Source organism: Sitophilus oryzae, unplaced genomic scaffold (assembly GCF_002938485.1).
Source record: "Sitophilus oryzae breed Bouriz unplaced genomic scaffold, Soryzae_2.0 scaffold_227_pilon_pilon, whole genome shotgun sequence".
Lineage (NCBI taxonomy): Eukaryota > Metazoa > Arthropoda > Insecta > Coleoptera > Curculionidae > Sitophilus > Sitophilus oryzae.
In genome coordinates this window covers 3,026,053-3,044,359 of record NW_022146782.1, presented here as the reverse complement: position 1 = coordinate 3,044,359, position 18,307 = coordinate 3,026,053, and the positions used below count along the sequence as shown (strand labels likewise).

Sequence of the window (18,307 nt, the reverse complement as noted above, 5' to 3'; positions counted from 1 at the left end):
CTGGCCGGATAGCCCTGGTAGCTGTAGCCGGTAAATCATTATATCTAATTAAAATTAACCAAAATTTGTTTGTCAATAAATTAAAAATCATTTTTTAAAACGTAATTACTTTTTTTTATTATAATGCAAATAATAATTAAGTGCCTAAAAGGCGGAAGTACTGTTATAGAGGTTGACGAAACCACCCCAATTGCCGAAATTAAGAATAAAGTAGAAAAAGACCTTAAAATACCCATATCACAACAAACTTTGGTGCTGTTAGGATCACCTCTGCAAGATGGCAAAAAAGTGGGTGATTATCCCAAAATCAAAGAGGGTACGAAAATATATATCGTAATTAAGAAACCGGAGAATCTCCAAAGCAGTTTAGGCAAGTTTTTAAGAAGATACTATTCAGAGGAACAGTGTAAAATTATAGTGGATGAATTCTTGCGAAATTTTCAAAATAAAGTGGATAATTTGAGCCTAGACGACTTGGAAAGAATTGCAATATCAAACTTGAACGTATAAATGGGTTTATATTATAAGTATTATCAAGAAAACAATAAAAAAGTTAATGTAAAATATCTATTTATTTTATATTTTTTGCAAGGTGACATATTGACCATATTACAATAAAGAGTATTTTTTTACCTAGACACTAACATTTTTGTACTTATTGTACATAATTAATTCACAGTGTTCCTATGACAAACAGAAATTATGCATAGTTTTAGTTCTTCATATATAAACATATATAATTAATTGAAACTGAATAACCTTTAAATATTTTGCTTTTGTAAATTTAAAAATATAACATAAAATCAGTCTATTTCTTTCTTAATTTACCTCCAAAGGACATAACTAGCCAAGTTAGATAGCTTAAATTTACACATTTAAGGCAAAAAAAGTTTATTTATCCAAGTAAAATCACAACTAGAAAGACTTTCATTAGTTCCTAGGTTTATTATTATAATGTGTCATCAGTTAGTTCAAGGAATTGTGCACTTTGCTCACGGACACACTCTCCTTTTAAGTTAAAGACGAATTTATAATATGAACCATCAGCACAGACAACTATAACAACAAAGAAAATATAGTGAATGAAATGAAATGTTCAAACAAAACAATATTCTACCTATTATAGAGCTGTTGTCCTGTCCAAAAGCACAAATGCATGGTGGTCCATTAGGGACAGTGAACTTACAAAAAGACCAAGTTGATGAAAAATATTTTGGCAAAAACATCGTGTTTGCCAGGCTGGATTGTCTGTTTAGTTTTTGATCGTCAAGGGCAAATATGTGTATTGTTCCATGATCGGATGATACACAAAGCAGAGTTGATGAATGGTTAAAGTTGATGCAATAGATTATGGCCTTATAAAAAAATTGTATAGTACAAATTACAAGATTTAAGTTATAATTTATACCTGATTTGCGCCTCTTCTAAGTTCATGAATTTTTTCACCGTTTGTTGTATCAAACACTCTTATCAGTGTTCCTTTCTCACTAGCTGTAGCAAGCCTTGTACCTTGTAAATTTAAAGTGATACAACTTATATTTGCTTCGTGTGCTGCTATATCCAAAGGTGCTTTTTCTGTATTGGCCAGATCTATTAACTATATAAGAACATTACTAAGCAAGATTTTTACTTAATAAAAATAATGTTTTTACTTGAACATATCCAGTTTTACGCCCAGGAAATGCTAACAGTGAATTATTACTGTTTGGACACAGCATACACAGTCCTTTAGGATTTGAGCAAGTTTCGAAAACGTGAATTTGAGTGGGGGTTTGTGTGAAAGTGTACACTTTTATTACTCCATCTAAAATAACGACGATGCGATCTCTGCGTAATCTCACTCCAAGAACTTTGTCATTGAATTCTAAATATATTGGAGTAGCTTTACGGAGGTCATCCCATATCATAACCTAAGACAAAAGTCTCATAAAACCATTTACTACAGTTTAATAATAATATTTTAGGATTCTTACCCTATTTGGTGGATATAAAGGTTTATCACCGCCGCCAACAAGAGCTAGATAGTTACAACGAAACAGCATTTCCACATAACTTAGACCTCCATCATCAAAATCTTGACGAACTTTTTCTTTTAACGGTTCACAGTTGTATACGCGGAATCCGGTGTTTGTAGCACAAGCAAAACAACCTAACGATGTTTAAAAAATGCCGTACAAAAAATAGTAAATAAAAAACAAAAAATATGTTTAGATATTTCAAATTTACCTTGATCCTGGTTAAATCCGGCAAAAATAAGTCCATTTCTATATTGATTGTTTGTTCCCAAATTCATTGTAAAAATATACAATAAAAATATTTACATTTTACAAAATTCTCAACATTTGTTTGACATTAAATGAAACTTAACCATTGAAATTCTTTTTTATTTTAATGGCCTTAAGAGACGTAATTCTTCTTTTAAAAAAATTAAGAATAAAAAAAATCATATACAATTCTTCTTCTCTGCTGTTTGTTAGTTTTAATGTATCAGACCATTTATGTCAAGAATCAGTCGGTTAGCCCTGGCAGATATACATTATTTATGTCAAGGCCAATTAAAAAATAAAAGAAGAATACCTGTCTTCTATTCAGTGGCGTACAGAATTTTATTAAAAAATAAATTAATATCAACCAAAAACCCTCCATAATCAGCCATCTTCTGGAGCTACTCTTGAATAAAAAACGCTTATTGGTTTATTCTCGTTCTTGTAGGATTGCGAATGAATAATTTCGAACAATTTGCTTTTATAGGGTCCACCTTCTCTCTTCTCTTTATTTTTAAAGTCGTTCATAACTTTCTCGTACCTCTCTTCGAACTGCTTGTACTTATCGTACCATTCGAGCTCTTCGGCTGATAAGGAACTTTTACCGGATTTAAGTACCTTACAATAGACGGGCAAATATTTGAGCTTGTACTCTTTGTATTCTTGGTACCATTCAGAGTCTTCCCAGTTTATTTCCAAGGGTGTTTTTTGGGATTTTGCGAAGATTTGCTGTTCGAGTTCGCGTATGTCTTTGTATTTTACATCGGTGGTTGATTGTTCGGATTTTTTTGAACTGGTTAAGCTATCTTTGCTGGTTGTGCTGCTTTTTTTCTTGATAATTTGTTTTTCTCTCGATCTGCCTTTACCTAAATCTTTGCCCAGGCAACTGTAGAACGCGTGTTCAGGTATTAAAAGGCTTTCATCATTTTCATCTGAATACCCTGTAGACGGAGAAATATGTAAAAATAAGGACGATAAATAAGGTATTAATCTAGTATACCTGTCCAAGCTTTTTGATTTGGATCGATAAGAGTGAGTTCACCACTGGGTTTGTTATCAACGAAGTTAGTAATCAATTGAACCTTTTCATCTAGTTGGTAAATTCCAGGACCTACATTATAAATACAGATAGATTTGCCAGATTTCGCAAATTTCCACAAATTTTTGAAAATGACGCGATCAATGTCATTCCCTTGGTCATTCCGCATATAATTTTATCAGTTCATACAACATATCATCCGATCTTCATTTTTTTCATAGCCATCGCTAACGCCGTCTTTTTTCGAATATATTATACAGGGTGTCCCAGAAATAAGTGCAAGTATTTTAACTGGTAGTGTAGTTCAACCCCAGAAACACAAATTTTTTGGATTGTTTTTTTTAGTTTTGGATTTTTTTAGCATAATTTCTTGATAATATGGCAACATAGGTAGTAGATTAAACAAGAAAGAAAATCCAGAAAAGATCCAGTGGCTCTCAAAATTTTAGCAAAAAATATTTTTTTTTGGAAATTTTCAAAGTAAAATAACTCCGTTATTTTGGACTGATTTGAAAAACGATAAAGAGAAAATATGTTTCTGTTATCGAGATCTGCCATCCCTTAAAATACTTGCACTTATTTCTGGGACACCCTGTACTTTTATTATAACAATATATTATCGAGAAAAAAAACGGCGTCAGCGATGGCTATAAAATGAAGATTGCTGTCATTTTATATGTCAAATTATATATGGGGAATGACATTGATCGTCATTTGCAAGCCACCTGGACACTTTTTTTCGATCATACGGTACTTCGATACCATATTTACAAATTTATTTGGAATAATAATCAATTTGTAATATACCTGTATACTTATTTTTACATAGAGGCCCAAAATATTGAGAACCATCTAAATACGTAACATGCACGTCAGTATTTTCTACTAACTTATCTCCATCCCATGATCCTTCATAAGTCTGACCATCTTTTGTAATGTAGGTTCCTAATAATGATAATAAATATACAGCGTGTTTATTTTTATTTTGGTAACGATACATTATTATTACAGAAATACTGTTCTTTCTTTGAAATTTTCATTTAATTGTTACAAAAATATTCTCCGAGTTTAATCTAAGGGTACCTATTCTTCTTGTACCTTTTCCTTGCCTCCATACCAACCCACTAGAGTGAGCACAAAATTCACCTTCGTAATTATCACCGTTTGGAAACGAGAACTTTGAAGTACTAAAATAAAAATTTGGATCTTGCGCTATCAGCTCATCGTAATTTACTGTTTTAGTCTCAGAAACATCCTCGGTCTCTTTATTTGACTTCTTTTTCTTTTTTGAACCAGACATATTTCAACTAGAACAATGTCACTGTCAAACACCGAATGACTTTATTTAGTTAAGATGGAATAAGAGAGATATTCAAAATTAAAATGGGTAGTGTACACGATGCCAGACATTACAAAGAAATACAAAAACCTGTTTAAAAATGTCCTAACTAGCAAACTGTTTTGTTGTATCTATCAACACGTATGTATTTTTAATTTAACTGAATTATTTCGTACAAATATAAGAATTTGTAGTTTCAAACGGACGAAAACGATGAATTTAGTGAGCCTGAAAATGAAGGTGAAGAATTAGAAAATAAAACAATAAAGAATAATGAAGAATTTAATGCAATACAAACTTCAGAAAATATTGAAGTTAATAATAACAGAAATCATCAAGTTATTTGTATGGTTTCAAGATCAAAATCTTTATCAGTGCTAGACTCAAAAAGATCTACGATTTTAAACCAAGAACACCCATCAAATTTATCAGATCTAGTGTTACCTTTAGGTCATTTTATACCTGTACGCGACAAGGTTCAGAAAGATCAAAGCATTCAGTATGAACCTACAGGATTTAATCTAAAATTTAACTTGTCCTCCTTTGATTTATCAATGTTCAAGCTCGATCTTCTGCGGAAATTAAGAGAGCTGAAAGGTGATATTATTATTTTGAAAACTTTACTGAAACAGGCTGACATATATCCTGAAAGGTTAGTTGTAAGGCAGAGTATTCTTCCGAGACAAGATGATGATTTTGAGAGGAAATTCTACGAGGCTAAGAATAGAGCGGTAAATTTTGTAAAATTTTACAAACTAGGGAAAAGACAGCCAAGAAAAAGTCGATCGGTTATAGTCAGATAAAAAGTATTGTTATAACCTTAGGTTGTATAACCAAAGAATGAATTACAGATCTTGGCATTATTGTTTTATTTGTGTTAAAACTTTTGATGATTGCTCTTGTGCGACCACAGTTTTTAGAAGAGCCAATTAGCTATCTTTTAGTAAAAAAAACAACTTTCTAGAGCAAGTCGTTACTTCAGTAGAGACGACACAGATAAACATTAGCATTTTATATATTTATGTAGATATTCATAAGAAGTTTTTTTCTTAAATACTAGCATATCATTAAGCAACACCCTGTATATCAGAGATGAAGAACTAACCTCTGTAAAACTGTCTCAGAGACTGCATTTTGTCAAAGCCCCGAGACTGTATGATGAGTTATCTTATTAAAGAAAGGGGGACACAATAGATCTATTAGATCACAGTGTCCAGTCTAATACTTCTCTGTATCCAGTCCTATAATGTCCTACGTATAAACAAAGTCCTATTGAACCGAAGTACATGAGTACCTACTATCGGCGCTGCTTCCCCGCGATTGATAAATGAGGTTGCGCCGGTACACAATGCCGGGACGACTTCAATTGGCGAAGAACTACTTCATTACGCAACGATAATAGACTTCTTGCTACTGGTCGAACCTGTTACGAGACGTCGTTTTTTTCACAGAAGCCACTAGAAATAGCGTATGCGCTTCGTTTTTTTGCCCTCTTCTTTCTTCGCAGCGCCTTATTTCCTGGCGCCATCCACTCACTTAACTCGCCGAACGTAGCCTTTTCGCACCGACCACGTCAGTCCTGTACGCTAATGTCGATTGAGTGTAGTAGAAATAGATCCTTAATCAGACCTAATTTATTAATTTTTTAATATTATTTCGACCCCGAAATCACGCTTATACAGGGTTGTTCACCACATACGACACGGAGTATTGTAGCTAAACGATTATATTTTTACAAATTTTAAGTTTTGGGTTCGATGAAGGACTATTAGAGGTACAATTTAAAAATAATTTACAAGATACAGAGTGTCCCAAATAAGTAAAAAATATCAAAGTTGTATTTTTTTAAATGGAACACCCTGTATATTATTACATTTTTAGTTTCTACGATTAAAATAAAGGTAAATTTGATTAAGGTTTATTACACTTAAAGCTTACCGTTTTTGAAATATTTTCAATTTTGTGAAATTGCAGTAAAAATTTTAAGGCTTCATTTCTCCAAGGGTATCAAAGTTTTTAATACTAAATATTTACTGAAGTTTATTTATTGATCAGTTATTGTGTTACAATAATAAAAATAATACTACCTTATACAGAGTGTCTAAAAATTTATTTTAAATAATGATTAGCTTCAAATGCCAATAACTTGTTTAATTTAAATGGAACGTCCTGTATATTTTAGGAGAATCAGATGCACAATTTAATTGTCTATCAAATTGTATTATACCATTTTTACCTATCCCTTCAAGTTTTCGTAGTAAATGCATTTTCTTATAATTTAGACCTCATTCATCAATATATCTATGGAATATTGACATTTTATTATTGACACCTATGGAATATTGACATCATATATTGACATTCTAGTAATATTATCGTTTGGCTAAAAACAATAATGTTGTATGCAAAAAGAAAACTATTTAAATCTTTATAAAAGAGTATACCATTAATTAAATATAGCACCATTATTTCCGCCCATATACTAATTAATTACATACTTAATTGTATTCGTTAATAAATTATTCTATATAAATGTGGAATTGAGTCAGAAATCAATATAATAATAAGTTATCAAAATTAAAGTCTCTGTTGTTATAAATAAGCATTTAGTAAAAAATGAAATATCATTTTTAAGGTGTTACTTTTTATCACACTGTCTAATACTCATACAAAATTCAGTTTTTTTAGCATTTGGAACAATTATTATTAATCAATGCAGTCAGTTAATGTAGTTTGAATACTGGAATCATATTAATTGGTCCTTTTTAACAAATATTTAAATAGTTTTTTTTTTATTTTTTAATGAAATAAACGAACTATATCCACAATATTAGTATCTGTACTCTTTAAAAATTTGGTACATCTTTAAAAATAATCTAAAATGTCAATATTCCATGTGTATATTGATAAATAAATTCTAAATTACAAGAAAATGCATTTTCTACGGAAACTTAAAGAGATAGGTAAAAATGGTATAATATAATTTGATAAAATGCAAATTAAATTGTGCATCTGATTCTCGTAAAATATACAGGGTGTTCCATTTAAATTAAACAAGTTATTGCCGTGTGAAGCTAATAATTATTTAAAGTAAATTTTTAGACACTCTGTATAAGGTAGTATTATTTTTAGTATTGCAACACAATAACTGATCAATAAATAAACTTCAGTAAATATTTAGTATTAAAAACTTTGGTACCCTTGTAGAAATGAAGCCTTAAAATTTTTACTGGAATTTCACAAAATTGAAAATATTTCAAAAACCGTAAGGTTTAAGTATAATAAACCTTAATCAAATTTACCTTTATTTTAATCGTAGAAACTAAAAATGCAATAATATACAGGGTGTTCCATTTAAAAAAATACAAATACTGTACATATGCATTCGAAAACTCCCCACTGCAACTAATTAGTGCTGTAATCTCTTCGAAAATAAATTATGTTGCATTTATCGACCCCGATTTTCTGCAGAGCAATAAAAATAAAATGGTTAACAGTGTCAGTGCGTAACTCCTATCTTCAGTCACCCGATTAGAGATGTACGTCTCTATTATTTTCACCACATCACTTTATGTCCTTTCCTTATATCGATATCGATATAATAACCCCATCTCTAACCGCTGATTTTTTTGCGGTAGTTGTCTAGAAAAGTCGATGCGGCTATGTAATGAGAAGTAGCGCTGATAAACCTACTGATTCAGTTACAAAATAGAAGAAAAGTGTCCATTTCTCTTGAGCTGGTCGCATTTAAAACTCGTTTCGGAAAAGAAAGGCGAAGAAAAATCGTAATCGATGGCTTGAGGAAATGTCTTTGTGGCTTCGATTATACCACTTTATAGCGTTATATCATTTGCCTTCTTAGTAGTTGGTCAATGAGACCTGATAGTTTCAAAGAGAGACGTGAACAGTGGTGGCGTGTAATTATTTCAAACAAAAAAGATAGATTACCTATACAGGATGAGTCTTAAATATGTGTAAATATTTTCAGGGCTGGTAGATCTCGATAAAAGAAACATATTTTCTCTTTACCGTTTTTCAAACAAGTCCAAAATAACCGAGTTATATCTATTACTTTAAAAATTATAAAACAAAATATTTTTTTTTCGTATATTTTGAGAATCACTGGATTTTTTCTGGGATTTCGGGCGTTAATTAAATTTATTTTATAACCTATGTTGCCATATTATTAAGATATTATGATTTTTAACTAGTACTAACTTTAAAATTCCATTTTTTTACGAAGAAAATCTTATAGACGTGTTCCTGGGGTCGAAATATACAGCCCCTTAAAATATTTTCAGTTATTTCAGACTCGCCCTGTATATATACAGTGTTTTTCGTGTAGTCTAAAAGCTAGCAACGTTTTCGAGAAAGTATTTTAAGACGTCTGGCTCTTTAATATATCTTTTACTATGCTCTCTGGAACAGCATGCGGCCCGTCTGGCTGCCGATACCCGTTGCGTTCACTACTGCGCATCGGAAGAAGATCCTATATTTTATTAGTCCTTTAAATTCTAGTATTGAATATAAATCGAACATGTCTCCATAGCGCAGTGCGTAGAGTTCCGACCACGAACCGAGGATTCAGAGTTCGAATCCGGGTCAGGGCAAAGACTTTTTTATTTTATTTTCGTTTATATTCTGATAGTAAAGTATTAAATAATTCTGGTGATTAAAAAAAACAAATATATATTTATTTTTATTTTTATTCTATGGAGACATGTTCGATTTATATTCAATACTAGAATTGAAAGGACTAACAAAAATATAGGATCTTCTTTCAATGCGCAGTAGGGAACGCAACGTGACGCAACGTTTACCGGCAGCCAGACATGCTGTTCTAGAGAGCATAGTAAAAGCACAAGTAAAAGATATATCAAAGATCCAGACGTCTTAAAATACCTGTTTTTCCGACGTTGCTAGCTCTCTTACTAGTAGGTTCATCTTTTTTATTCAAGGAAAAAAAATATAAAAAATTTTTATAAAAAAAAAAATTGTACTCTACACAAAAGTTTATTTATTCCCCCTGTATGTCTAGACAATGCCTTTCTGTCATTGTGATAAACTAGCCTTATTAACATAAAACAACACAGGGAGAACACACACTTTGAATGAAAAGTTTCTTATGACTCATATTATTTTCAATGCATAATATACATCTTCTAAGAAATTTATTAATTTTATTATAATTAAGATACTATTTCCTTTTGTGAGGTCCCTTAAGAATTCAGATTTATTATTTTCTTTTTGGTGTCTTGAACACGAAACAGCAACCATATACAGGGCGAGTTTTAAATAACGACACATATTTTCAGGGCTGGTAGATCTCGATAAAAGAAACATACATTTTCTCTGTACTGTTTTGCAAATAAATCCAAAATACCTGAGCTATGTTGCCGTATTTTCAAGATATGTTTTTTTAACTGAAAATTAAAAACAAATCTATTTTTTTTTCGAAAAATACAATTTTTTTTCGCGAAAAAAAAAACCGATAGGAGTGTCCCTGGCATCGAAATATACCACCCCAAAAAATATGTACACTTTTTTAAAAGACTCACTCTGTATAGTTAAAAGAAATTCTTAGCAGATGCACTTTAGGCGTCTTTTATTTCAATTTTTGGCTGAGATTCTGAATGGGAGTTACCGTATGTCAGATTTGTTCATTTTATTTACAGGCTGGAAAAATTATTTATATTAAATTTTGATGAGTTTTGCACTGAAGAAAACATTCAGAGGCTGTTTGATATAATGAAAACTATAGAATTTGACCACCCATGTGAGAAATTTCCTCTTATTTACATCATTAAATTATTTATTAGATTGAAAATATTTTATGCATTAAAGTTTACAAAAAATAAAGATTTATATAGTCGAAAAAAGTCCGATAGAACCAATAGAAATGTAACTATTTTGTCACATCTCTAATTAAATTTTGTTAAATAAATTAATTTTTTATACTATAAATAGCTTTTTTTTCCTAATCTCCTACGAGCTGATATAATATGACGAGCAATCTATTAAGTTACTGTGAGATTATACAGAAAAGTCCACAGACTTCGAGACATAGGAAAATCAAGTCCATTTAGCGTGTGTCCAAATTTTGACAAGTTTTCAAAAATGATTTTATAGTCTATAAAATGAATAACTTTGAATTTTGACCGTTATTTTTTACCAACATGGCAAATATAAAATCCCTCTGTCAAAAAAGTTACTGATATTCTTTAAATTGAGTGCCTGAACGAATCGGATAGGTAACTCTTTTTACTTTCGTGAAATAGAAAAGGAAAATAATAAAACAAGTGACAGTTCTTCCTCTTCTTGCAAAAATCAACACGAAATGTCATAATTGACAAAAGTAAAACGTCATCAGCTTTTGACATTTCTAAATATTAGACCAATGCCGTCTCTAATAGAGCAGCCACGGGTCGAGATTTATGACGTCACGCTAGTTAGATACTACGGATTAATAAATATGTTGTAGAATACATGGAAAACATAATTATTCCTCATATTTTTGGTTTGTATTTTAAAAATGATATAGTTTACATGAAATATATATAATACACAGTTAATAAATACAATATAATATATACCTATTTATTGTAATAAATACTTTGGCAAATAAAACTATGAACCATACAAATGCCAGCAAATGTTTTAAAATATACAAATAATGAATAGGTAGTACATAAGATAATGGGTAAAATGTAAAATATATTTTAAATTTTGGGGTTTGAAAATCGATCTAATTTAACAAAAAACATTCAATATCTACTAATAGTGATGTATTATTATTTGCATTCACAAAATTTATTTATATAGTATAATGTTTACTGCAATTAATAAACTAATATAAACTTGTCAAAAGATGACCACATATTTTTTTAAATTATTATTCTTAACACAAAAACTATATACATTGACTATGGAGTACGATTTCAGCCATATTGTAAAACATTTGCTGCATTTGTATGGTTCATAGTTTATCTGCCAAAGTATTTATTACTATAAATACGTATATATATTGTATTTATTAACTGTATATTATGTATATTTCATGTAAACTATATCATTATTAAAATACAAACCAAAAATACGAGGAATAATTATGTTTTCCATGTATTCTACAACATATTTATTACTCCGTAGTACCTAACTAGCGTGACGTCATAAATCTCGCTCTGAGGCTGTTCTATTAGAGACGGCATTGCGTCAGCATGACCGCAAGTTGCTAACCTAATAAAATTAACACTAGAAAAGCCCGCGGGAACTGTCAAATTCAAAGTTATTCGTTTTACAGACTATAGCACACCTTCTTGTTGTATTTTGCTTCAAGAAAGAATATTGTAGTACAAGTTTCGTGGTACAACCATATAAAAGTTAAAGTTATTTCTGCGTCCAAATGAGAAGATACAAAGTTGAGAAAACGCGTCTGCCATATCGATTTATCGCTTGTTTACAAAAAGAAACCCTCGGCGTTTCCCTCAAGAATGGCGTTCTCCAGCGGATGTTGCCCAAACGCATTCCCATCATACACAACAACGTTTGGAGAAACAAGCAAACCGAAATTATCCACTTCCTTCAGATTGAATATCCGAAGAACACACGCAGATGTGTGTTATGTAAAAGTCTATAAACTAGAAATTTTCAGCGTTCTTTATTAGGGATGGTTTCGAAGTATCGATAATTTAATTTTCGATATCGAGTTCGTATTAGAGATGTTTTACAGTATCGATAAATTAAAATTTCATATCGAATTTGAATTTGATTTGAAATTTAGCGAATTTCTTAAGCTTTTTTAGTCAAACATCAACTAGTCATAATATGCGTCTCTAATGTATCCTTAATTATATTTTAATACTTTATAAGGTTTGTATTATACAGGGTGAGTCTTAAATATGTGCAAATATTTTCATGGCTGGTAGATCTCGATAAAAGAAATATATTTTCTCTTTACCCTTTTTCAAATAAGTCCAAAATAACCGAGATATGAAATATGACTTTGAAAATTTAAAAAAATATATTTTTCTCTAAAATTTTCAGAACCACTGGATATTTTCTGGATTTTCTTTCTTGTAAATTTGATCTACTACCTATGTTGCCATATTATGTTTTTTATCTAAAAATTAAAAACATTTCCAAAAAACTCCAAATTTTCAAATAATTTTTTTTTAAATAAAAACTCATAGACATGTTTCTGGAGTCGAAATATAGTACTTCTAAAAATATTTGCATTTATTTATGACTCCTCCTCCTCCTAGGTGCCTTCTCTGTTGAGGTTGGCGATTAATATGGCGTATGACTCTCTGTCCAGAGCTTGGTGAATAAGAGTGTTTCCGTCGGTGTGGGTCCAATCTCTTATGTTACCTAGCCATGATTTCTTTTTCCTCCCTATGCTACGTTTTCCATCGATTTTTCCTTCTATTATGAGCTGTATTTCTTCATATTCTGAGTGCCGCATTATATGTCCAAGGTAGGAAGTCTTTTTGATTTTAATTGTGCCTGTTAGGTGTGGACGAGTTTTCATTCTGTTTAAAACTTCACAATTTCTTGTTTTGGAGGTCCAACTTATCCTCAGCATCCGACAATACATCCACATTTCAACAGCATTAAGGCGTTTGAGGTCTTCTTGTCTTAGCGTCCAAGTTTCGCATCCATATTGAAGTAGGGGTCATATATAACATTTTAATATTCTTAGCCTCGTTGGTATACCTATTCTGGGATGGCACAAAAACTTCCGCATGTTGAGGAAACCAGATCTCATCCTGATACTTTCTTCTGTCAGTTTGTCCATTAGGGGTTGCAGCTGGTCTTCGGATTCTGCTAATACCACGGTGTCGTCTGCATATCTTATATTGTTTATAATTTTTCCATTTATTTTAGCCCCTTCTGGACAATTTTGAAGAGATTTTCGGATTATATATTCGGCATAAACGTTAAACAATAATGGTGACAATATACATCCCTGTCTAACACCTCTTTGTATGTCTACGTATCTTGTATTTCCTTTTTCTGTTCTGACACAACCTTTGTGATTCCAGTATGTGTTCCTTATAATGATAATATCTCTCTCATCCAAGCCTACTTCAGTGCGAACTTCTACTAATTTTTCATGCTGTATTCGATCGAAGGCTTTTTTGTAGTCAACGTAACATACGTACAGCTTCCTTTGGACTTCCATGTACCTCTCTGCAATTAACGTTAAACTCAGGATGGCTTCTCTTGTTCCTGTCCCCCTTCTAAAACCGTATTGTGATCTAGTAAGGAAATCATCACATTTGCTGTATACTCTATTGAATATTATTCGCATAAAGATTTTCGCTGCGTGGCTCATCAGACATATTGTTCTGTGGTCTTCGCATTTCTTCGCTTTATTCTTTTTGGGTAAGGCTATGAAGGTAGATGTTACCCAGTCTTCGGGGATTGTTCCAGTTTCATATACTTAAAAAAAAATTGGGTCCGAATTTTGATGGCATTATCGCTTATGTGTTTGAAGTGCTCTGCTGTTATTTGATCTTCGCCCGGTGCCTTATTGCTTTTCGTTTCTCTGATTGCTTTGATGACTTCATCTTTCCATATGGGTAGATGGTCTCCTTTCTCTATTTTTGGATATTCCTGTTTTCTTCTCGCATCTCCGAACAATTCTTTCAAATAGTTCTCCCATATAACCTGTTGTTTACTGGGGTCCAGTTCTATCACGTTATTTTCGTTTGCGATTGCTGACAGATGCTTGGGTTTCCAAAGGTCGGTGAATTCTTTGATTTTTGTGTGTAGTTCTCTATCTTTGTGTTGTACCTGCAGTTGTTCTACTTCAGCGCATTTGGTTTTGAGCCAGTTCTCTTTTGCACTTGTAATCTGTCTCTGGATCTCCTTGTTTAACCTTTTGTACTGGTCTTCACATTTATTCTTAACTTTGCGCCTTTCGTCCATTGCTTCTATTATTTCCTTTGTCATCCAGGGCTTTCTCAATTTTCGGTCTTCCTTTTCTATTATCTGTTCGCTTACTTCGCGGAATATGTCTTTGAATTTTGACCATGTTTATTCCATGTTATCTTTGGTAGTTGTATTATGTTGTATTGTATTTTTCTTCTCTAATTGTTTGTCAACTTGTTGCCCGTAAAGTTCTTTTTTATTGTGATCTACACTGATTTATGACTCACCCTGTATATATTTTACAAATTAAGTGATTTCTTTAATAGAAAATAGAACATTTATTATTTCTTATAGAGGGTTGTTGATAAAATAAAACAACTTGCATGCTTCATGAAATGTTCGTATAATACTTGACAAATTACAAGAAAAAAAATGTTTAAGATAAAGTTACAAAAGTAGTTTTTAGATTATTTTTGACACAGTTCATAATATGAAAACATACTACTACATCGTTATTACAGTGGAAATAAATAAATAAATAAATTGGTAATACTAAAATTAACAATATTACTTGACTTTTTCATTGTAATTTATAGGTATAATTATTTCAAAAGTTTCGTGTTAACATGTCCAGTTCAAGGATTCCAAATAACAATAAAATAATAACAGCTCACTTGAATTCAAAATTAAATTAAACTCGATTTGAACAGGCTTTTAGTATTTTTCTTAAAACGAAAAATATCAAAGCCTTTATAATAATTACATCAAATATATATCCCAGCCTAACAAAAATTTTAATTATTATTGTTTTGATTATTTTTTAGACCTCCATGCTACTCTACCAAAATTTGTCTACAGGGCGTGTAATAAAAATATTTACTGTGTGTTATTATAACCATTGCAAGGTGAACAGAACAAGGAAAAAATGATACGTGCAAAAAATAAAAAAAGATCGTAAAAATACTAGTGATTTGTATGCATTGTACTGCGTGGTTAAACCTGTCTCTACACTATATAAATAAAAAAAGGAAATCATATACAAAGCTATGTTCTACACTTATTATATATATATACACGAAGAATATAACGTACCCTAGAGTATATACAGAGCGATCACGTGACGTTTACCATTCCAAATCATGCACTACTATAATATATTTACAAGCTGACTGTGTGACCGATCTGTATAGCCAAGTGATTCTGGTTCCTGCACAGTTATTATTTTTTTGTCATGTTCTTAAAATATGTTTGATTTTGGTTTAGTACACACTGAGCAAGAACCAACGATAATTACATACAACAGAAAAAAACACTCACTAATAAGTCTAAATAAATAGAAACACTATGTACACAAAAAGATCTATCTCTACCTACTGCACGATGCTGAAATAATTCACAATAAAAAGACATATTACCTATTAACACCTTGTTCGTTACTGTAACCGAAAAGTACAGAAAGGTCCTCTTTGGGTAGAGACCTGTAAAAGATGTTGGATTTTAGTTTTTCCGGTTTGAGATGGAAGTGTTTTCTAGAAAACCTTAGAACAAGCGGCGAGGGGTTTGATTTCTCCGACCATTTTGGTGGTAACAAGAATAAACCACCATGTTTTTCTCTACTGCGTTTGTTGTGCTGGACTTCCGTCGTTGAATCCCATTGGTACTCGTACTGTCGATGGTTTGAATCACGAGGAAACGTGAATGGGTACGTCTTGCTAGGAACAAAGCCTCCTTTTAACGGTGGAACCATCCTATGAATCTTCTGGGAAGTATCAGGAGTTACAATCTCATTGAAGTAGTTCCCGAAGTTATCTCCGACATCCCTCGTATGGTGGCTTTCACTTTCTTGCTGGTACTTCGTGTCAGCATCAGGGAACCTCACGTAATTACTCTGAGGATACGAACGAGCAGAACCAATCAGTTCTTCATCAGGAAACTTGATGATGTTTCGCGTTTTGGAGCTACCGACACGATTCATATCGAAATAAGGGTGATACGTCGTGGCTTTTGGGTGGTAGGTTGTGATTTTTGGAGTGGTTGTTGATGATTTAGGTAATTCAGTGACGAGGGTTGTTATTTCTTGTTCTGTAGTTGTTGAAACCGGTTCTGTGCTTGTTGTGGTTTCAGAAGAAAGCGCCGTGGTAGTAAATAACGTCGTTGTTTCTTGATTTTCTTCGGTTAATTCAGTAACATCGTTTTTAACAGTAACTGTTGTTGTTTCTTCCGGTATTTGAGTTGGAGTGGTCAAAACAATACCGTCCTCGTCAATATCCTCTCCTCTTAGTGTAGTAGTGTCATAAAGTGCCTCTGTGGTAGTTTGAGATAACTTCTTCAACTCTTTTTCATAGTGGTCACCATCGTCCCGTTTATCCACGTTGCTTTTTTTATCAACTTCCTTCACAGTAGGAGTTACGATTATAGCAAACTCTGTTTCTTCTTGAGGAGGATCGTTGGTATAATCACCTCCTAGAGGTATATTGACATTGAACGGTTCCTCTTCATCTTCTTCGTCATCATATTCTAAATCTCCAAACTTGTCGTTGAGTTTGCTGACTAAAAACTCCAGATGACTTGCTTCGTCCAGCATTATGATTTTGATACATCTTCCCATTGGGTCTGACTTGTACCCATCAGGACAAGGAGGTAGATTTTCTGGAGAAAATGCTGAAAACGTAGGTGCAACAAATACACTTTTGGTTGTTATCCGGTGTCTTGAAGGCGTTCCATCAGCATTACTTTGTTTGTGTTGGTTCTGGTCATCAACCAGGAGCCACGCTTGCCAGGAAATCTCTTGGTGCCTTTCATTCAGGGGTGTAGCGGGTAAAGGAAGTGCCTGGACGCATAAGCTGATCAAGAGTAAGGCGTACGTCAGTCGTACGGTGAGCATCGTTACTGGTACGTGGTTTTATGATGTTACACTGCATGGATGCGATCGCGGACTGGACCGGTGGCTCTCAGGATCGACGCTGCTGGTCCTTTGGAACATCTGGACCGCGTGGAATTTTCTCGGCGAACTTGCGCGTCGCGGCGGATCTGGAAAAAGGAAAAATTGAGTTACGACTGGGAAATGTTAAGCGGACGTGAGAAGTTTTTGTTTTGGTTAGGTTGGCCGGTGGCCAGCCGGTCTATTATGTTTGTTATCTTACGCGTTTTAGATTTTGATGGAGTGCTGACAGAGAGCATATAATCTGGGTCATTTTGTCTAAAACGATTTTTTTTAATAAAGTAGTTTTTTTTTTCAATTTAAATTGGCATTATTTTTAATACTTATTTGTAGAACACAGTGTTTTAGAATATACAGGGTGAGTCTGCAAAAAAAGCTGCAAAGTAATGTATAAAAAATACATGTTGTATAAATAAAAAAAGCTAAATTCTCCAGATGTTTCTACTATCACACTTTCTAAATCCGTGTTAAAAAACACTTTTCTCTTAATATGAATGAAAGAATAACCGCTGAACAGATGTTTTTTGTTAGACGGCCAAGCGGTTAAATAGAAAATCTGTTTCACGTCCAGAAAGCCATAATAACTCATTAGCTTAACGAGAGAAACGGGAGCTCTGGAGTCCGGTTCTGCTTTTTCCAGATTGTTTTCGGAGAAATTGTTGAGACAGCCTGTCTCCGCAACAACGCCAAATGTTAGTACTCGGCTTTTAAAATGCTAATAAAGAAACACAAGCGTCACGGTATCTCACTAACATCTCTCTAAGTTCAATAAATCACTATCGAAAATTCTTCTTCCTTATAGCCCGATATCGTGATTGATTTGTTATTTTTTCTTTATTGCTTCCGAACGT

At 32.5% G+C, this 18,307-nt stretch overlaps 5 protein-coding genes across 8 annotated transcripts in view; 2 read left to right on the top strand and 3 right to left on the bottom strand.

The window, feature by feature from the left end:
• The first annotated feature begins 58 nt into the window (after positions 1–58).
• Positions 59–566, top strand: LOC115884297 (ubiquitin-like protein 4A). The gene has a single exon (XM_030902838.1). It carries the CDS (start codon positions 124–126, stop codon positions 508–510), a length of 387 nt encoding a protein of 128 aa, XP_030758698.1. The 5' UTR covers positions 59–123; the 3' UTR covers positions 511–566.
• On the bottom strand, positions 554–2,385 carry LOC115884294 (WD repeat domain phosphoinositide-interacting protein 3). Its single transcript, XM_030902833.1, has 6 exons — positions 2,227–2,385; positions 1,974–2,149; positions 1,653–1,910; positions 1,409–1,597; positions 1,118–1,355; positions 554–1,056 (listed from the first exon to the last, which is right to left on the bottom strand). Exons 1-6 carry the CDS (start codon positions 2,291–2,293, stop codon positions 950–952), a joined length of 1,035 nt encoding a protein of 344 aa, XP_030758693.1. The 5' UTR covers positions 2,294–2,385; the 3' UTR covers positions 554–949.
• Positions 2,386–2,587: 202 nt separating this feature from the next.
• Positions 2,588–4,627, bottom strand: LOC115884295. 2 transcript variants are annotated; one of them, XM_030902834.1, is made up of 4 exons: positions 4,387–4,627; positions 4,111–4,248; positions 3,265–3,375; positions 2,588–3,205 (listed from the first exon to the last, which is right to left on the bottom strand). In XM_030902834.1, the coding sequence occupies exons 1-4, from the start codon at positions 4,601–4,603 to the stop codon at positions 2,649–2,651; spliced, it is 1,023 nt and encodes a 340-aa protein (XP_030758694.1). In that variant the 5' UTR covers positions 4,604–4,627; the 3' UTR covers positions 2,588–2,648. The 2 variants fall into 2 exon arrangements, with proteins under 2 accessions (XP_030758694.1, XP_030758695.1); XM_030902835.1 differs by having other exon boundaries at positions 4,402–4,627.
• LOC115884296 lies at positions 4,621–5,505 on the top strand. Its single transcript, XM_030902837.1, has 2 exons — positions 4,621–4,783; positions 4,837–5,505. The coding sequence occupies exons 1-2, from the start codon at positions 4,703–4,705 to the stop codon at positions 5,443–5,445; spliced, it is 690 nt and encodes a 229-aa protein (XP_030758697.1). The 5' UTR covers positions 4,621–4,702; the 3' UTR covers positions 5,446–5,505.
• A 9,398-nt stretch (positions 5,506–14,903) lies between these two features.
• LOC115884280 overlaps positions 14,904–18,307 on the bottom strand; it is a 60,444-nt gene continuing 57,040 nt past the window's right edge. Inside the window, exons 2-3 of one of the 3 annotated variants that reach the window (XM_030902811.1) lie at positions 16,054–17,545; positions 14,904–15,993 (exon numbers count right to left, since the gene is read on the bottom strand). In XM_030902811.1, the coding sequence (XP_030758671.1) occupies positions 15,927–15,993; positions 16,054–17,399 (1,413 nt within the window). In that variant the 5' untranslated portion in view covers positions 17,400–17,545 and the 3' untranslated portion in view covers positions 14,904–15,926. Of the gene's footprint in view, positions 17,546–18,307 lie in introns of all 3 variants that reach the window. The other 2 variants (XM_030902810.1, XM_030902809.1) reach the window with 2 other exon arrangements.

Coding starts and splice junctions, on each gene's coding strand:
- LOC115884297 (XM_030902838.1), top strand. CDS start 124: ATGCAAATAATAATTAAGTGCCTAAAAGGCGGAAGTACTGTTATAGAG.
- LOC115884294 (XM_030902833.1), bottom strand. CDS start 2,293: ATGAATTTGGGAACAAACAATCAATATAGAAATGGACTTATTTTTGCC. Junction 1,911..1,973: donor CTTTATATCCACCAAATAGG/GTAAGAATCCTA, acceptor CTTTTGTCTTAG/GTTATGATATGGGATGACCT. Junction 1,057..1,117: donor GGACAACAGCTCTATAATAG/GTAGAATATTGT, acceptor TTGTTGTTATAG/TTGTCTGTGCTGATGGTTCA.
- LOC115884295 (XM_030902834.1), bottom strand. CDS start 4,603: ATGTCTGGTTCAAAAAAGAAAAAGAAGTCAAATAAAGAGACCGAGGAT. Junction 4,249..4,386: donor AAAAGGTACAAGAAGAATAG/GTACCCTTAGAT, acceptor TATCATTATTAG/GAACCTACATTACAAAAGAT. Junction 3,206..3,264: donor AAATCAAAAAGCTTGGACAG/GTATACTAGATT, acceptor CTCCGTCTACAG/GGTATTCAGATGAAAATGAT.
- LOC115884296 (XM_030902837.1), top strand. CDS start 4,703: ATGCCAGACATTACAAAGAAATACAAAAACCTGTTTAAAAATGTCCTA. Junction 4,784..4,836: donor TTTGTTGTATCTATCAACAC/GTATGTATTTTT, acceptor AAGAATTTGTAG/TTTCAAACGGACGAAAACGA.